The sequence below is a fragment of the Tinamus guttatus genome, unplaced genomic scaffold (genome assembly GCF_059628265.1).
Source record: "Tinamus guttatus ecotype Peru unplaced genomic scaffold, ASM5962826v1 Tinamus_guttatus_pri_ptg000274l, whole genome shotgun sequence".
NCBI classification, from domain to species: Eukaryota; Metazoa; Chordata; class Aves; order Tinamiformes; family Tinamidae; genus Tinamus; species Tinamus guttatus.
In genome coordinates, this window is record NW_028288808.1 from 249,001 (window position 1) to 265,725 (window position 16,725).

Here is a 16,725-nt window from a genome sequence, read left to right on the forward strand (position 1 = left end):
AAAGAAAAGCTAAACGTGTTACAACTTTATTTTTGCAGGTACGAAATGATGAAGGAAAGGTGATCCGCTTTCACTGCAAACTTTGTGAATGCAGTTTTAATGATCCTAATGCCAAGGAGATGCATTTAAAAGGGAGGCGGCACAGACTGCAGTATAAAGTTAGTAGAAATGTTAATGCTTGTATCTGAAAAACTGCCAGATGTCAGCTGAATGTACTTTTGCATTGCATTTAAAGATTAGTCAAAAACAGTTGACTGTTAGCTAAACAGTCTGTTTAAAAAAAAAAATAGAGAAGTATCTACCTACTAGATTATTTTATTTTTTAGGAGGATAGTTTTTAAATAAACTGGTTTCGCAGTCAGTATTACTTATTTTTTAATTAAACATTTAGAACATTGCTCTTGGCAACATTAAAACATGGTAGAGCATATGCAAGTAACAGTATGTTTTTCCATGTCTTTACCATGAATGGCAAGTAGTGTGAAATACTGGTGCCAGTTGTTTTAGGGGAGAGACCACGCAGGCACTCTGTGGGGACGTTTTCTGACCACGTGTTGAAGATTTTATCAGTCATGATTGGAGAGACAGCTGTACCACCATACAATGCACATTTTGGTAGTTGTTAGATTGCGTAGGAAGAATCTTCTGTGTTCACAGAAGGTGTAGGAGTCCTGCCCAGTGTCAAAAAGAATAAAAGAAGAGAGAAAATTGACAGAGAAATGTATTTGGTAACTCTTATTTCTGCCCACATACAAGGGATGCTTGAGGAACAGAGCATCAGGAAGTACCTTGCAGTTAAAATAACAAGTTTGTTCAGGCTATGGAGTAGGTTTTCTGCAACAGAATTAACAGCAAACTACTAAACGTTTTATGCAACATTTCATTTTAAGTTACTTCGTTCTGATATAGGTGAAGAGTACTTCTATGCTATTTATAAATATTTGTATTTGTTATTTCTTTAAGATATTTGATGCTGACTTTTTCTTCACCTATTCATTCAATGCAGTTTTAAAACTGCATTTTACTCCTCAATTTTATTTTAAGGTAGTTGTGTTCATTAAGCATGTCAGAAAACATCTGTAACCTTTAGATGACATGAGGAAAACCAACATTTCATTTATTATATTTCTAACTAGAAAAAAGTAAACCCAGACTTACAAGTAGAAGTAAAGCCCAGTATTCGAGCAAGAAAAATTCAAGAAGAGAAAATGAGGAAACAGATGCAGAAGGAAGAATACTGGCGAAGGCGAGAAGAGGAAGAACGCTGGCGGATGGAAATGAGGTAATGCTTGGTATTTTGTCACTGAGACAAAGCTGCAGCCGGATTACCTAAGTTGGCTCCACTTCTGTGCATGGTTCTTTGGGATGTCTATTGCAAGAACTTCGTATTGTGTTGTTTTAAATTGAATTGTTATAATGCCTCTGATTTGGGCTGTTTGCAAGTATTCAATCCCTCTGAGGAACATAGACTTACTAGAATTATTTTGCTGTGAACACAGGCTTGCTTTCAAAAGAATCATTCATATTACTTTATGGAGTTTACTGGTATTTGGTTGTGACTAATAAAAATGGGTTAGTGAAGAATATGAAAAAAAATCATCTAGAGTAGTTGGAAATATTTAACTGCTTTGTAAAGGGAACTCTTTGGTTCACGCTCTGCAGACGTTATGAAGAGGACATGTACTGGAGGAGAATGGAAGAAGAGCAGCATCACTGGGATGACCGTCGCAGAATGCCAGATGGAGGATATCCTCATGGTCCTCCAGGACCTCTAGGCCTGCTGGGTGTTAGACCAGGAATGCCTCCTCAGCCCCAAGGACCAGCTGTGAGTTTCTTATCTTAAGAACTTGAAAAGGGAGATGGGGAGCAAAGAAAAAGCTTACTTATCAGGAGTCACAGTAAAGGAGTGTGACTTAACTTACTCCATGCTGCTTATCTTCAGTGTTTTTTAATAAAGGATTTGGAAAGATGAAAATGTTATGTACTAGTGAAACTGTATAGATGGACTGGTTTTCCCTTTTAAGTCCACCCTATGATGGGAAGTAAAGGACGGTTAAATGACAAATATTGAGTCTCCTGAAATACAAGTCATTCTGTGTAATTACCTAGTCTGCTAGGTCTTTTTAGTTATTTTTTTCATATTTGTTATTTTTTTCAAGTGCAGATAACTGAATGGAGGGGGGACAAAAAAAAAAAAAAAAAAGAAAGGTTGCAAGATTACCTTGAGAGGATGGTGGGTAGTGGCTCATGCTCTGCTTAGGGAGCAGTAACAAGTAGACTGCCCCATTCCTAGGGCAGCAAGTCCTTGTTGAACATATTCTCAGTGAGCTGAGAGAGGCAGCGGAGTTTTCAGTCAACACCGGACTGGGAGGACCAGCCAATATACTTGAGCACAGGAAGAATGTTGTTTATCTAGAGGGACCTTTGGTGAGGCCAGGAAAGGGTCAATAGGAGCGCTATGGAATTCAGCAAGGACAGATGGCGATGGCTGTACATGGAATGGAATAACCTCCTGCACCAGTACAGTCTGAGGCCTGACAGACCAGGGAGCAGCTCAGCTGACTAGGACATGAGGACCTTGCTGGACAATAAGCTGAATGCTGGGCCAGCAGTGTGCCATGGCAGCAACGAAGGCCAACAGCATCTTGGACTGTATTAACAGTAGTTAGGTACATGGTAGTATTTAGACCTCCTCTAAAATACTGCATCCACTTTGGGGCTCCCCAGTGCAAGAAAGACATTGATTAAGCTGAAGTGGCTTCAGCATAGGCCACCAGAATGTCAGGAGCAAATGCCCTGTAAGGAGAGGCTGAGGGATCTGGACTTCTGCAGCCTGCGGAGGACATGTCTTCGAGGGAACCTATTAGCCTTCCGAATACTATTGGGATACAAAGATGGAATCAGACTTTATAGTGCTAGAAGATGAGAGGGTGAGATACAGGTGGCCTAAAATGAAACGAGAGAGGGTTTTCACTGTGATGATGGAAGTGCTACACATTGGTTGCAGCAGCGAGATTTTCAAGACTTGACGGGGTAATAAAGCCTTGAGCAACTGGATCTGGTCTCATAGGTGACCCTGCTTTACACAGAAGGTTGGAAAAGAGACCTCCTGAGGTTCCTCCTACCTAAAGGCAGTTACAGACACTTCAGTTTGCATCAGTTTAATAATTATCCAGCTATGTCCGAATGAACAGAAGGATAATAGATATTTATACTGAGGGCAGGGGCATCTGAACTGTGAACTTCCAAGGGCACACAGATTTCAGAATTACACTTTTTCTTTATTTAGCCTCTACGCCGGCCAGACTCCTCTGATGACCGCTATGTGATGACCAAACACGCAGCAATATATCCAACAGAGGAGGAACTTCAAGCAGTCCAAAAAATTGTTTCTATTACTGAGCGTGCTTTGAAACTTGTCTCTGACAACATGACTGACCATGAAAAAAGCAAGAACAAAGAGGGAGATGATAAGAAAGATGGCAGTAAAGATCGGTCTGTATATACTTCAAGAATTTCCATCTTTTGTTTCTGAACTCTTTGTTTTTCCTTGCACCATCCTCAGTGCTTTCAGGGATTCTGTTCTGTTAACATTTTGATAAGGCATGTGCCACCTTGGCCTCAAGAGTAGGTGGAATACTCCGTTTTGTTTCACTTTTCTATTTACAGAATTATTTTTAAAAAATATGTATTATTTTAAATGTAACTTTTAACTGTAAATTTATTTTGCAGAGCTTTGAAAGGAGTTTTACGGGTAGGCGTTTTGGCTAAAGGTTTGCTGCTCCGTGGAGACCGAAACGTCAACCTTGTTTTGCTGTGTGCTGAGAAGCCTTCAAAGACATTACTCAGTCGTATTGCGGAAAGTCTTCCCAAACAACTTGCAGTAAGTAGAGTTTAGGTTTGGGATTTAGTTCAGGTTCAGTAATTTGTTTTCATTTCTTTCCTGGGTGCTTCCATCAGTGTTCGGTGACCATGCTATGTGTTTTGCTCTCTGTACATTGTGTGTAAAAGGGATCCAGTTGCCAACTGTAGGTGTTTATGTCAGTGGTTTAGTATCAGTTGCCATTGAATAGAATTTATTTAATCAGGAAATAGAAATTAGCACAAACAGTACTTTTTTGTTCAAACAGTGAAGACAAACTGAAGTAGCTTGTGTATTAGTGCAGCAGTATCAGGAGACCTGCTGCCTGAAGGATGCTCCTCTGTTAATGCTAGTTTCTGTCTGTTTTTTTTTTCCAATTTATGCATGTCTGCACATTGATCTTCATAATTAAGTTAACAAAGCAAGACTTGTAATATCTTTTAATTTGGCATCTTAAAAAAAAAAAAAAAAGCTTGTGCAATCTTAGACTTATTAGATTCTGTTGAATTCTGATAAACCATTTGTTATATTTCCACAAGAAATGAGAGTGCAGAAGAAATATGTTTTCTGCATTACTCACTACTGTATAAAGCCTGGCCACCATGGTTAAAAGTTTTGCCAAACCTTCACTGTCTTGTAAACAGCCCAGCAAAATGCCTGGCATAAATCAGTAGGATGGTAAAAACATTAGCAGATACTGATTAACTAGACAGTAGAGTTAATTTGAGTCTTGTTCAAAATATAAAAGCAAAACACAATTTTAAAAATGCTTTTTGGAGAAAGCACTTGTCTGCCTAGCTCATGGAAGAGAGTGACAGAGGTGTGTAAAACTTTCTCTTAAGGCTTTTTGGAACTATCAAATCTGGTTGTAAGAGGCAGCCCAGTGTAACTACCCTGTTATGCTTGCACTGCCCCCTGTGTTACTTACCTTGCCCTCTGCTCTCATTGGAGCTTGTTGTGGCAGTCAGGGCTGGATTACATCTAGCAATACCCTGGAATTGGAAAGAGAAGAATCACTGCAGCTCTGTGCTTTTTAAAGGCTCCTGTGTTTTTTGGAGAAACATACCCAGCTGACGTTTCAAGGGCCTCTGGGTCTTTTCTTTTTTTCTATTTTAACTGTAAGCTTAAATACTGTCAAAACTTTTTCGTTTGTGTATAAATTTCCTTTCTGGGTATTTTTTTTTCTTTTTGCATGCTTGGTGACTGCTATGAATTTTCATTAGTGGTTTAGAAGCAATGTATTTTAATTACTTATACTGTTATTTCTTTTGATACAGAAGTGTTGTGTACTGTTAGGTACTTACATTTCCTGTACTCATATTGCATTTCTGTCTATTAGACTAGGTTAAAAAGAGTTTTCTTTCCCATGCTGTTCCCATACTGTACTTGGTCAAATGCTAACAAAAATTTCTTTCTTAATATTTAGGTAATAAGTCCTGAGAAATATGATATCAAGTGTGCAGTACCAGAAGCAGCAATAATTCTAAATTCATGTGTGGAACCCAAAATGCAAGTTACTATCACACTGACATCTCCGGTCATTCGAGAAGAGAACATGAGGGATGGAGGTTGGGAAGTTGTTAAAGATGTTGCTTCTCCCATTTTCATACGTTTATCTATTCTGCTTATGATGGCATTAAGTCCTGGAAGGCAACATGCTGGCACAATTTACTTATTTGATGGAAGCCTTGTTTTTCAGGAACCAGTTTCAGTAGAGAACAGTTGATAAAAATAAATACTTATGTGATGCATTTATTATTTTTTTTTAATTCTACCTTTATGTCCAACCTCAGCTTTCTGGAAAAGGTACAAACTTGATTATCCTTTCCCTCTTATAAAAGTATGTGGAAAAGTAAATATTTTATAGCAACTGGCTTTCTAGAGCAGTCTTGCCTTAAGAGAAAGACTGAATACTCTTAAACAGAATCACAGGTTTGGGGGTTCACACTGGATCGCTGTTACTATCACTAGCACATTCCAAATGGCAGTGCCACTTAAAATGTGCTTGTATAATACTATTATGGTACCAGTGCTTCTGACTTTTAAAAAGATGTTTTTTTCCAGCTCTCTGAGGTTGCTCTTTGGTTTGGAGTACTTTTTGGGTATATTTAGGCTCCTGGAATTACAATCAGTAACAGAATAGTACCATGAGAAATGACTTTGTCATTCAGCTGAAGCAGAAGGTAGAGCTTTTAAATCCATTTTCATTCCTGAAGTACACAATTTCTCTGGTGCCAGCAGTGTTGCTTTAGGGTCTGTTCTGTAACACTTTCAAAGCTCCAAAAGCTTTTAAGCCAACAAGCATGATTAATGTTTGCAGTACATTGGTTCTTTCTGTTTATGGGTCAGATAAAATTAAGTTTTGTTTCCTTTTTAATTCTGTATCTTCATAGTTGAAAGAGATCGTGGCAGACAAGGTTCTGGTGTTTGACTATGAACCTGCAAATAGGAAATCTGAGGCTATCACTTAACACTTTTCATATGCAGGTTGAAAAATTGTATGTGTGCATGTATACATGTGCTTGTTTATATACATATTTCTATAAGCTACAGACTTTTTTTTTAATTTCATCGCATCATTACGTGTCCTCTAAAATACCTGAGGCTTTATAGTGCATAAGTAAACGTTCTGTAACTGTGCATCGTAAGCACGCTGTGTTACCCAAGTCGTCCTACGTAACTGGAAAACAAAATTTCAGGATACGTTCTTTTGTTTGGATGACTTCTGAAAAGTCTTGGTGCTCCATATGTGATCTTTTAGCTGCATGTGTCATTCCTAGCTATAAACACTTTGTGCGTGAACTGTCACACCCAACCAGTTCTGCTTGTCTTTTGACAAAAATACGAGTAAAATGGCTTGTCTCTGCTGAATCAGGCTTAGCATATCACTTAAAGTAATACTTTTAACATAATAGATTTGATTATTAAATTAGATTAACCCTTTAATGAAGTCAACTTTAAATATTGTGTTTCTTTATGTACTGTGCAAAAGTGCAATATTGATCCCTGGTACAGTACTCAATTTCAATGAACTTGTTTCTGTCATAAAATTCTGTAATATAGAGTTAAAACAAGTTTTAAATGCTTACAATCAATCCCTTGATTTAAGCCTCCCAAAGGAAACAAATTGTATTTTTGTCTGACCCACCTTTGAGTTAAAATGATACATTCTGAGTCTATTCACTGCTGAATGCAGTACTGCCTTTGAGCAAGCAAAACCAAATGAAATTTCTCTTTAAGACACTGAGCAGTATGAAATGGATGTGCAGAAAAGTTGCTTTTGAAACTAGAGGAAACCAGATGACTGAGCTGCAAATTATTGCAGCAAAGAAGGCTTTATTGTGAAGGTTACTGCTTGTTTGCAGCACAGTAACAGTATGGGTTTGTGCTCCTTTCTTACTGCAGATTCTAATGCTCTGTGTCTTACGATGGTTTAAAGTTTGGGGGACTTTTAGCTCGCTTGGGAAGCTAGTTCAGGAGATAAGGAAGGCTTTACCGGAAGAATCAGTTTGAGTAAGATGAGACTGAGACTTGCACGTGGGGTAGAATCATGTTTAATGTGTAATTATTACCATTACATGATAAAAGACTAAAAAAATACAGTGTAAAATAAAATTGTTAACCGCATAGCTACTGTTCCTTGCAGTATTGTGCGTTTGACAGTTTCCTGATCGGATATATTCAAAGTGCTCTAACCCCGGCTGTGGAATCCTTCCTTCAGCAAACACAACGTATATATTTCTAAACACATATATGTGTGCGCGTGTGTTTATTTTTTTTTTATCCTTAGCTAACAGCCCCGGTCCAAAGCCTTCTAGCAGAGGGACTTGATTCCTGTCAGGGGTTGCTGCCAAGACATCGGAAGGATTTTTGACCAAGGTTTTCTAAAGCTCAGTGTCACACCTGCCATGTTTTCCAAAGGAGGGGGTTTGGATGCATAGTCCTAGCATCTGCTGTTACTTTGTGTTATTTTTGTTTTTTTGTTTTTTTCTCCCTTTCCGTCTTTGTCTCTCTCCTAGAATTGAGCAGTGTTCACACTAGTTTTGAAATAGTTGACTGGGTACCATGTATTTCACATAATAAAACTTAACAAATTTGATATACCTGTTAACTTTTAATGAAGAAGTAGTGTGGACACGGCATGTCTAACTGAAGATTAACCCCTTATCTTTAGGTTAACAATAAATTAAGTCATATAGGGTAAGAATTTGCCACTTGAGTTTTGTAAATTAATTTAGCTTTTGACTTATCTTAAGAGGGTTGTAGGTTAGGACTCTGAATTTAGTTAAATAGTCCTTAAGGGGTTAATCCTGAAATGTGAAACTGAAGCAAAAATCCACAGATTAACATTACAGGAGTCTCATTAATTTTTAGTAAATTTGTTCCAGGTGCAAAAGGTGTCTTGATAACTTCCAACTTTCACGATATTTTTATTTCAAGGTGTTTCATATGATTTCAATTGCTAATAGCACATTTCAGATCTCCATTCCCAGCACTAAGGAAGCTTGTCTTCTGTGCACTGGCAATGTAATTGTTTTTTAGTAAAAATATTTTCCAAAAGAAAGCTTTACAGAAGTAGAGGTCAAGTAATTGGAGTCTCAAATTACATAGCAAATTGTTGTGCTAGAAGATTGCACAGTATCACCCATTTGCATATTAGTTTTTAGATGAATGTAAATAATTACTTAAGCTACTAGGCCAAACAAACCCATGTTTTTGTTTTAAAATTCTCAATCTTACTTTGCCACTGTATTCCCGCTGTGGGTTTTCTCTAAATGTATTCCTTGTCTCTTATATTCAAGTCGTACTTGTTTCATCAGTTATCCTCCCCGGCACTGCTCTTGGATAGGTTTGTTATTTTTTGAATGAAATACCACTTTAAATGTCTTCATTTGGTCTGTAAGTGCCTTGTTAGTGCAGTTTTTCTTCATTCCACTTTAACAATAGTTGGAGTATCTGTGTGAGAAGATATACTGTTTTTTAGCCCTATGCCACGTAATAAAAATAACCTTATTTTTAAAAAGGGGCAAAAAATCTGAACAGTAGCACTTAAGATAAAATTTAATTATTACATTGCAAAGTTACAGCACCATCTTTGTAGCTTTTTAGCTCTTAGTATACTCAGGTAACCTACTTTTATTTATTTGATACTTGTGCATAAATAGATGGTTTCAGAGCTTTGTCTCAAGGGCATCCTTAAAAGCTGCTCCTTGTTGGTAGCTTTCATGAGACTCAATATGCTTTTAAAAACCTTGATTGTCAGGCTTATCTAAATTTGCATTTTAACTGCAGTAAACTATTGCTTCATCAAGCCACTCCTGTGAAGGGAGCGCCATTGTGGGAGGCTTTCAGTTTGTTTCTGTGCCTGGCGCATCTCCGATGATGATGCTAGAACACTTTGTTCCTAGTCACAACTGTCATTTCCATAAATATCAGAGAAAAAAAAATTAAATAGCTTATCACTGCGTTAGTGCATATAATGCATTTTTAAGTACCTGAAGATACAGCTTCTGGTTGTTCAGTGGGTCCTGTTTCGTAAACCGCTTCCAAAGGGGCTTTTGATCTCTTTCATTCAGTGGAATGTAAAAATAAGCTTGGTATCTTCAGCCTTTTTTTTTTTTTTTTTTTTTTAAGATTTGAATATACAAAATCTGGTATATTTTCTTTCTCTCAGACATTCTGCTTTGTTTTTAAACTATTCCTTGCTTTTCTTTTTCATGCTGAATCTTAAGGAAAACAATCCCCTTTTGCAGCTTTCTTTGCATCCTAAGTAATGTGGACCACACAGATCATGGGTTGAGGTATTGATAAACACAAATTAAAGGATATGGCTCTCTAAGGTGGTAGAATTCTCCTACCAAAGAGCATTTAACGCTCCTTTAGTCAGTCTTTAAAGCAAAACCATTTTCATTTTAAATTAAATTACTACAAAAATAACACCACTACTAAACATTGAGCACTTTTAAGGTTTGTTATACTTAGCTTATCTTTTTAGGACAAGGTCCTAAATAACACACAACCATTCAAATTTACAGCAAACTAAGTAAATGTTTCTGCTTAGTTAAAGTGGATTTTTGTGTTCCTTCTGTCTTGTGTTCTCTGTGCTGGTGCACTGTGTCCAACCATCCTTCCTTCAGTATTTAATTTTAGGGGAAATGTATTTTTCCAGCGTTAGCTTAAATAAAGAAGCACCACCTATTGTGTAACCTGCAATGCATTTGATAATATTCTGAGAGCTCAAGTATATTATGCTCTTATCTTGAATCTGGGTTGATGCCCTACTCTTACTTAAATGGATGTTATTGAATACTTGCATTTGTTGGTCAAGGGTCTAAGCTTTAAATGGCATGTGTGACACTGAAGCTACTTTAAGGAAGTGTCTTGCTCACCTGGTCAAACACCCATTCCTCACTGCATTTTGCCAATTCAATCCATTTTAGATGTAACCTCGGGTATGGTGAAAGACCCACCGGACGTCTTGGACAGGCAAAAATGCCTTGACGCTCTGGCTGCTCTACGCCACGCTAAGTGGTTCCAGGTTCGGAACATCATTTTACTTTCTTCTTGTAGCCTTATGAGAGATTAGCTCAGTTGCAATATAAATGTTTATCTGTGAGAAAACACACGGTGTTGTTCATGCTAATAATACTTCATATTTTTCTGGTACCTAAATTTAAATGTAGAAAGTCGAGTATGGAGGAACTGCTTTATGCAGTTATTGTGGATTTGACATCATTTTTTTTTTCTGGTCATTGAGAAGGCGATGTTGAAAGCTTGACTCGCTTGGGGTGATCCTATGTTGTGTATTTGTTATATATTCCATAAGGCTGCAGAGTAACTTTGCTTTAAATAATGGAATATGTGTTTAAAGCTTTGTGTTTAGATTTAAGACTTTTTTTCCTATTTCTTTAAGTGCTTTAAGTGTAGGGAATGAAAGGTGAGAAGCAACTGTTTGGTTTAGTGACTTTGCATCCTGGCAAAGGCACAATAAAGAAACCAAACAGCTTTCCTTGACCTTTCAGTCTCTATACCTACTTTTTAGACCTTTACTTTATCCTTTTCATTTCTAATATAGAAAGATATTGTATTTATTGTTACAAGCGAACACAGGTCAAAGTGTACAGGGGATCAAGAAATGTTATTCTTGTATAACCTGTGCAGTTTGACTTCTACCACCTTAAATTACTAACCCTGTATAAAATACTGCTGTAAATGGCAGCTCAAGGAATAAAGTTATAGAATGATTTGTTTCCATCTTGCATCTGAGCTTCCATTGAACAGTGGTGTTTTAGTCTTTCAACAAGTCCAATTTGCTGATGGGGCTGGGATTAATTAATTTGATTTTGTATCGCTCTCAAGGCTAGAGCTAATGGCCTGCAGTCCTGTGTGATTATCATACGTATTCTTCGTGACCTCTGTCAGCGAGTTCCAACTTGGTCTGATTTTCCAAGCTGGGTGAGTAATGTTCTTTTGAATGCACCTTTTTAAAACACATAATAGTACAAGTAGAGGACTGGAAAGTGTTGCTGCAGTTTTCAAGTGAAGACTCATTCAAGAAGTAATGAGGGCTTTTATACGGCGAATGATGTAGAGTCCCTCTAACAATTTATTTTTCCGAGGTTTTGTTATTTGAAGTCAGATTTCTTTTTTCCAAAGGAATTTTCATTTCTTTTGAATTCTTTGTGCATCTTTATTCTACTGTTTAACACCTTTTGCTTTCTGTAAGGGACTATAATTATTTCTAATCACCTCCTTTGAATTGCTTGGGCTCTGCTGAAACTGAAAATGAAAAATAAAAAAAAGATGTGTGAAATATACCTAGCTCTGTGATAGCAGGGGTGCTACCTTAAAGATCAAGCCTCAGGAGTTCTTGCAATCATTAAGGTTTTCCTTCTACAAAAATGTCTCAAAATCAGCATTTTACTTTGTATCACTTGGAAGCTGATTTCCAAATTGTTCCCATCTCCTACTCTTAATTCTTGTGACTGAGCCTTCTCAGAGCATTTCTTTTCCATCAACTATGCTAAAAAAAAATACTCTGCAAGTAAAACTTTTGCTCCTGATGTTAAATGGATGTTCAGTCCAGGGAAAAGATAGTCAGAAATCTCTCTGAAACGTGTGTACTGTGGGGCTAAGGCCCCAGCACTGACTGTTCTGTTCAATAGACCCAATCCTCCTGCCCCGTGCTGCTTGTCAAGGCAGACTTCCTAAGTTTGGAAGGAAGAGCAGAGTTCCAGTGGTTACTGTTTGAGTGAGAAATAAGTCTTACAAGTGCATTAGACTTGCAGAGAATTTTATTGTTTCTGATCATACCATTTATTTCTTCTGGAAAAAAAAAAAAAAAAAGCAGAACAGGTATGCTTTGAGTTTCCAAATATTTAACATGTGTAACATGCAATGCCAGTTTATATGGTACATTTCCTGAAAGATACAATGCCCTAAAAAGAGGGAGAAATGCAGAAGGGTCCTCTTCATTGCCTTCATGATTGAGAATTTCCAAAGCAAAGACCCCCAGCATATTTGTAGAAAAGCATCCTTAAAACTGCTGCAAAATAGGATGGCCTTTCGGGCGGCAGAGAGTGTCTACAAGGTCTAAGAAATAAATGTCCCGGTGATGTGCCCAACTGCAGCAGGAAGAAGGACACAGGCCATTAAATTTACTCTTGTACTTTCTCAGAAGTTGTCAGATCAGTCAGTGGAGATAGACTCCTTGGTGTCCCTTTATTGCAGAGCATCAAGTTGGCTTTACCCTCTGCATAAGGTGATGTTACTTAACAGCTTTCAATAGGTGTTACATGTGAAGACCAAGAATAAAGCTTTAACTATTTAAAATGAAGGGTGTGTGTGGAAGGTCAAGAAGGAGACTGTTATGCTTTGGAACTTCTCTGTAGTTACCAATAGTCTGTAAGAGACTGTGTATCACCCAGAACCTCTAGGGAACACAGAATGGCTCTTTATTGATGTATAGTGTGTGTGGACACAAATCTTCTCCGTTCCACTCCTTAACCTAGTCTGGATGTACTTTATTGACATGGCAGATCTGCTGTGTTCTGAGGCAAGCAGATGATTTTCAAGTTACAAATCTGAGACTGACTGAAGACAGTGAGTAGAGCAGGATTAAATTTGGGGATACTGACTTGCAGCTGAGTTGTGTTGCCAGTCACAGTGTGTTTCCTTACATATAAAACTTATACTGTCATTAACTTCTGCTGTACTTGTGAGTACAACTTGTCAGTATTTTTGATCAATAAGCTGCAAGTATATAGGATTACATAGATTGGAAAATGCCCAAAAATCTTAACTGCTACTTGCTGGATGACTGTGATTTGTTGATGTTGTATTGAGAGATGCTGTTAAAAGTCAGCAGTGTGTGTTTTTCTGTAGCGTACTGATAGCTTCTCTGCACAGTGCCAGAACCTGAAACAAATAGAGCAGAACTCAAAGTTGCTTAATATCTTGGACTGAGTATTTTCTAATTCTCTACACTAGTCAGTGAAAGCCCTCTGGAAAATAAGATGATACACGCTCAAATGCATGCTGTGCAAGGTGGGGTGGTATTCACGGGGTGATATATTTTACCTGACAACCATGTGGATGAAGAAAAAGGAATGTCCTTTCCCATTCCTCTCCTTACCTGCTCTAAGGCAGGCTCCAAAGGAAAGGCACATGTGAAGCACTGTGTCAGGCCTCGCTCTGTCTAAATTCTCTCCGGAGGTGCTCAATACCAGTCTCCTTGCACACTTAAGTAATTTAGAGGCATTTTGTCAAGTATCTATAAGGTATTAGGAACCGTTATTCAAGGTTGCAAGGCTGATTATTTTTATTTATTTTTTTATTATAGTTGAAATCAAGTGTTATATGCACGTAAACACCTCAGCACTGTAATTGGCATCTTCCTTGTAGTAAGTTACAGACTGTAATGGGATCAGATAAGATCCAAAAAAAAAAAAATTGAGCAAACACAAAAACATGAGGCCTATTTTCCTGCGTTATTTGGCTTCGTGCGTGAATTAAATTGCTTTTGCAAACATTCGATCCTGAGTGATAAAATGGGAGTGTGGAAATGTCATGCTTAAAAACTGAAATTTGTCAGTTGAATGGATCTTAAATGGAAAAAAAATGGGCAACCTTGAAGAAGGATTGTAATTACAGTGCCAACAATTACTTGAATGTGTCAGAATGGGCACGTACTTTTAGAAAATAAAAGTAAAAAGCAACATTGAAGAAACCTAAACTTTAGAGAAGAAAGGAAACAAAACAGGCAGATTGTTTGAAAATGAAACTTATCAAGAAGATAATATTGAAATATCCATTTAATTTGGAGGAAAATTTTTTTTTGTTATTGCAAATATCACTTAATGATATTTGAAAAAATAGTAAATATTTAATTATAATATACATTATTATATATATAATATTATATATATAATATATAATATAAATATTTAATAATAAACTAGAGAAATACTGAAATTGATTATTTAAAGGACATTTCATCAGAGAAACATTTTAATACAAAATGATAGGTAAGTTTTAGAGAACCTGTTTATCTGCGAAGTTTTCTATGTGTGTTTTAACATACAAGTGTTGGCAGCGTTAGGATGTACGTGGGAAAAAAAATGCAGTAAACTTGTTCTGCTGAGCTGAAGCACTGTTAGTTATTTAGATGGAGCAATAAGCGATCATTGAATTTTCCATGCCATAATGGGTGTGCTGCCTGCTGCTATTTGTTCGTGTAGCTGACATTCAGATGACCCGCCATGTTTCATGTTGTCTCAGTGTTGTCAACCTGCATATATAGGCTACTACTGTATGGATTGCTACAAAACATTTTTGACAATTTGTGATGAAAAGAGTTGTATCAGTAATAGTTCTCAGCTCTAAATTTGTCTGTATTCACCTCTCTAGGAAATGCTCCTTTTTAACTGAAATTGTTATGTGGTGTTCATATTGTCAAATTCTTGTATGAAAAGTTTTGTGTTAAACAATGGTGGCAGCTGCCGCTTGCTGTAATCAGGCTTTTAAAATAGGTGCATTTTCTTGTTGTTGATGTAGGCTATGGAGCTGCTTGTGGAAAAAGCAATCAGCAGCGCCACTGGACCCCAGAGTCCTGGGGATGCACTGAGAAGAGTTTTTGAGTGTATATCTTCAGGAATCATCCTTAAAGGCAAGTTGCATTTGTTCAGTACCTGCATATTAAGGCTTAACTAATGTAAAATTGGTAGTCTTGGTTAAAATAAGGTAGAGATATTACTAATTAGCTTAACTGTTGTAGGTGGTCCTGGCCTTCTGGACCCATGTGAGAAAGATCCTTACGATACACTTGCTGTAATGACAGATCAACAACGAGAGGACATAACTTCAAGTGCACAGGTAAGGAAAATGTTGTTAAGTAACTAGAATTGACAGCAGTTATTTTTAATAAAAAATGGAACTGTTAGGGTGACCCTGATTTTTCCACATTTCAGGAGGTATAGCTCAATCTTTCATATGATCAACCTTTAGTTAGGCGATGCCATAGAAGAGGATATACAGTATTCTGTTTTACTATAAAATTAACATATTCTTCTGCTAAGGATGGAGCAGTGATCAGTGCACTCCCATCTGTACTGAGCCACAAAGGTGCTCACTCTACAGTAGTGCATTATTAAAGTTACATTAATTACATGAGACTTAGGACATTACAACCTTAACTGTTTGCCTAACCCTTTGCCAGTGGTTGCTAACACACAGTAGTCACTGAAACCGTTACAAGCCCTGTCTGCCTCAGTGGAAGTCCAGCAGCTAAAACCCACATACGTGGTATTTAAGCTAAGATGCGAGGAGTTTTGTGAGTGCAGAAGCAGGGCCTGTACGATGTGCACATTTTAGTGTTGAGTGATGTGTTGAGTTTGGGGAAAGATAGAATGTGAATGACAAGACACGTAAGGATAGTATTGTCTTACCCGACATATACAAAGCTTTCAGAATGAGCATTTCTTTTTAATAGAAGTATCTTCTTTCTACGTTTTTTACAGTTTGCACTGAGACTCCTTGCATTCCGTCAAATACACAAAGTTTTAGGAATGGATCCCTTACCACAGATGAATCAACGCTTCAACATCCATAACAATCGTAAAAGGAGAAGGGACAGTGATGGGGTTGATGGATTTGAAGCAGAGGGAAAAAAAGACAAAAAAGATTATGATAATTTCTAAAAATGTTAGTCATCAGTGCTAAAATTGAAAGTGATAAAAGTCCATTTGTTGCCTTGCTCTTATTTCATTCATAATAATGTCCCAAACCACCTGGAAATTAGGTTTGGAAGAGAACAACCTCTCTCTTCTGTGAGGTTCCAAATGTTTTAAAGGATGTGCTGTATCAGACAAATTATGGATGGAAAGGCTACAAATGGAAACTCTCCCTTGTCATTGGGGAAAAAAAAGAAAGTTTGAATTTTTTTTTCCCCTTATTGCATTTTCTTTAAATGTGTTGCTAACTTTAACTTTCTTTTGTCATTTTTTTTTATTAACAAGTGTGTTGTCGTCTTATCCTGACTGTATTTAATGCAGTATTTGTGCTTCTGTTGCTATGTGTATTTTGACATTTTATTTAGAAGGATTTTTGTTTGCCTTTGACACTAGCTGTATAAGTTACTTTGTGTTAGATGGTATCAACTGTTCCCCTCCCAATTAATATTTTACAGAACTTTTTTTTGTAAAGTGAGACTGCAGGATTATGTTTTTTCTAAATGTGAAGGGGTTACAACATATAATTATCCTGCCATTTGAGTGCTCGAAATTAAATGTTTTGCCAATCTTGTGGCATTTGTCTTCTTAGTGTGATATAACGGTGTAATTAAGACAAATTTGTGTTAATCTAAT

The 16,725-nt window shown here is 37.1% G+C and overlaps 1 protein-coding gene across 2 annotated transcripts in view; it reads left to right on the forward strand.

The window, feature by feature from the left end:
- The window catches only part of ZFR (zinc finger RNA binding protein), a 37,111-nt gene extending 21,010 nt beyond the window's left edge, over window positions 1-16,101 (forward strand). For both annotated transcript variants that reach the window (XM_088527284.1, XM_088527285.1), the window contains exons 10-20: window positions 39-158; window positions 1,137-1,282; window positions 1,663-1,825; window positions 3,290-3,495; window positions 3,733-3,883; window positions 5,289-5,430; window positions 10,303-10,400; window positions 11,222-11,317; window positions 14,918-15,029; window positions 15,138-15,235; window positions 15,880-16,101. In XM_088527284.1, the coding sequence (XP_088383410.1) occupies window positions 39-158; window positions 1,137-1,282; window positions 1,663-1,825; window positions 3,290-3,495; window positions 3,733-3,883; window positions 5,289-5,430; window positions 10,303-10,400; window positions 11,222-11,317; window positions 14,918-15,029; window positions 15,138-15,235; window positions 15,880-16,059 (1,512 nt within the window). In that variant the 3' untranslated portion in view covers window positions 16,060-16,101. The remainder of the gene's footprint in view (window positions 1-38; window positions 159-1,136; window positions 1,283-1,662; window positions 1,826-3,289; window positions 3,496-3,732; window positions 3,884-5,288; window positions 5,431-10,302; window positions 10,401-11,221; window positions 11,318-14,917; window positions 15,030-15,137; window positions 15,236-15,879) is intronic.
- Window positions 16,102-16,725: the final 624 nt, after the last annotated feature.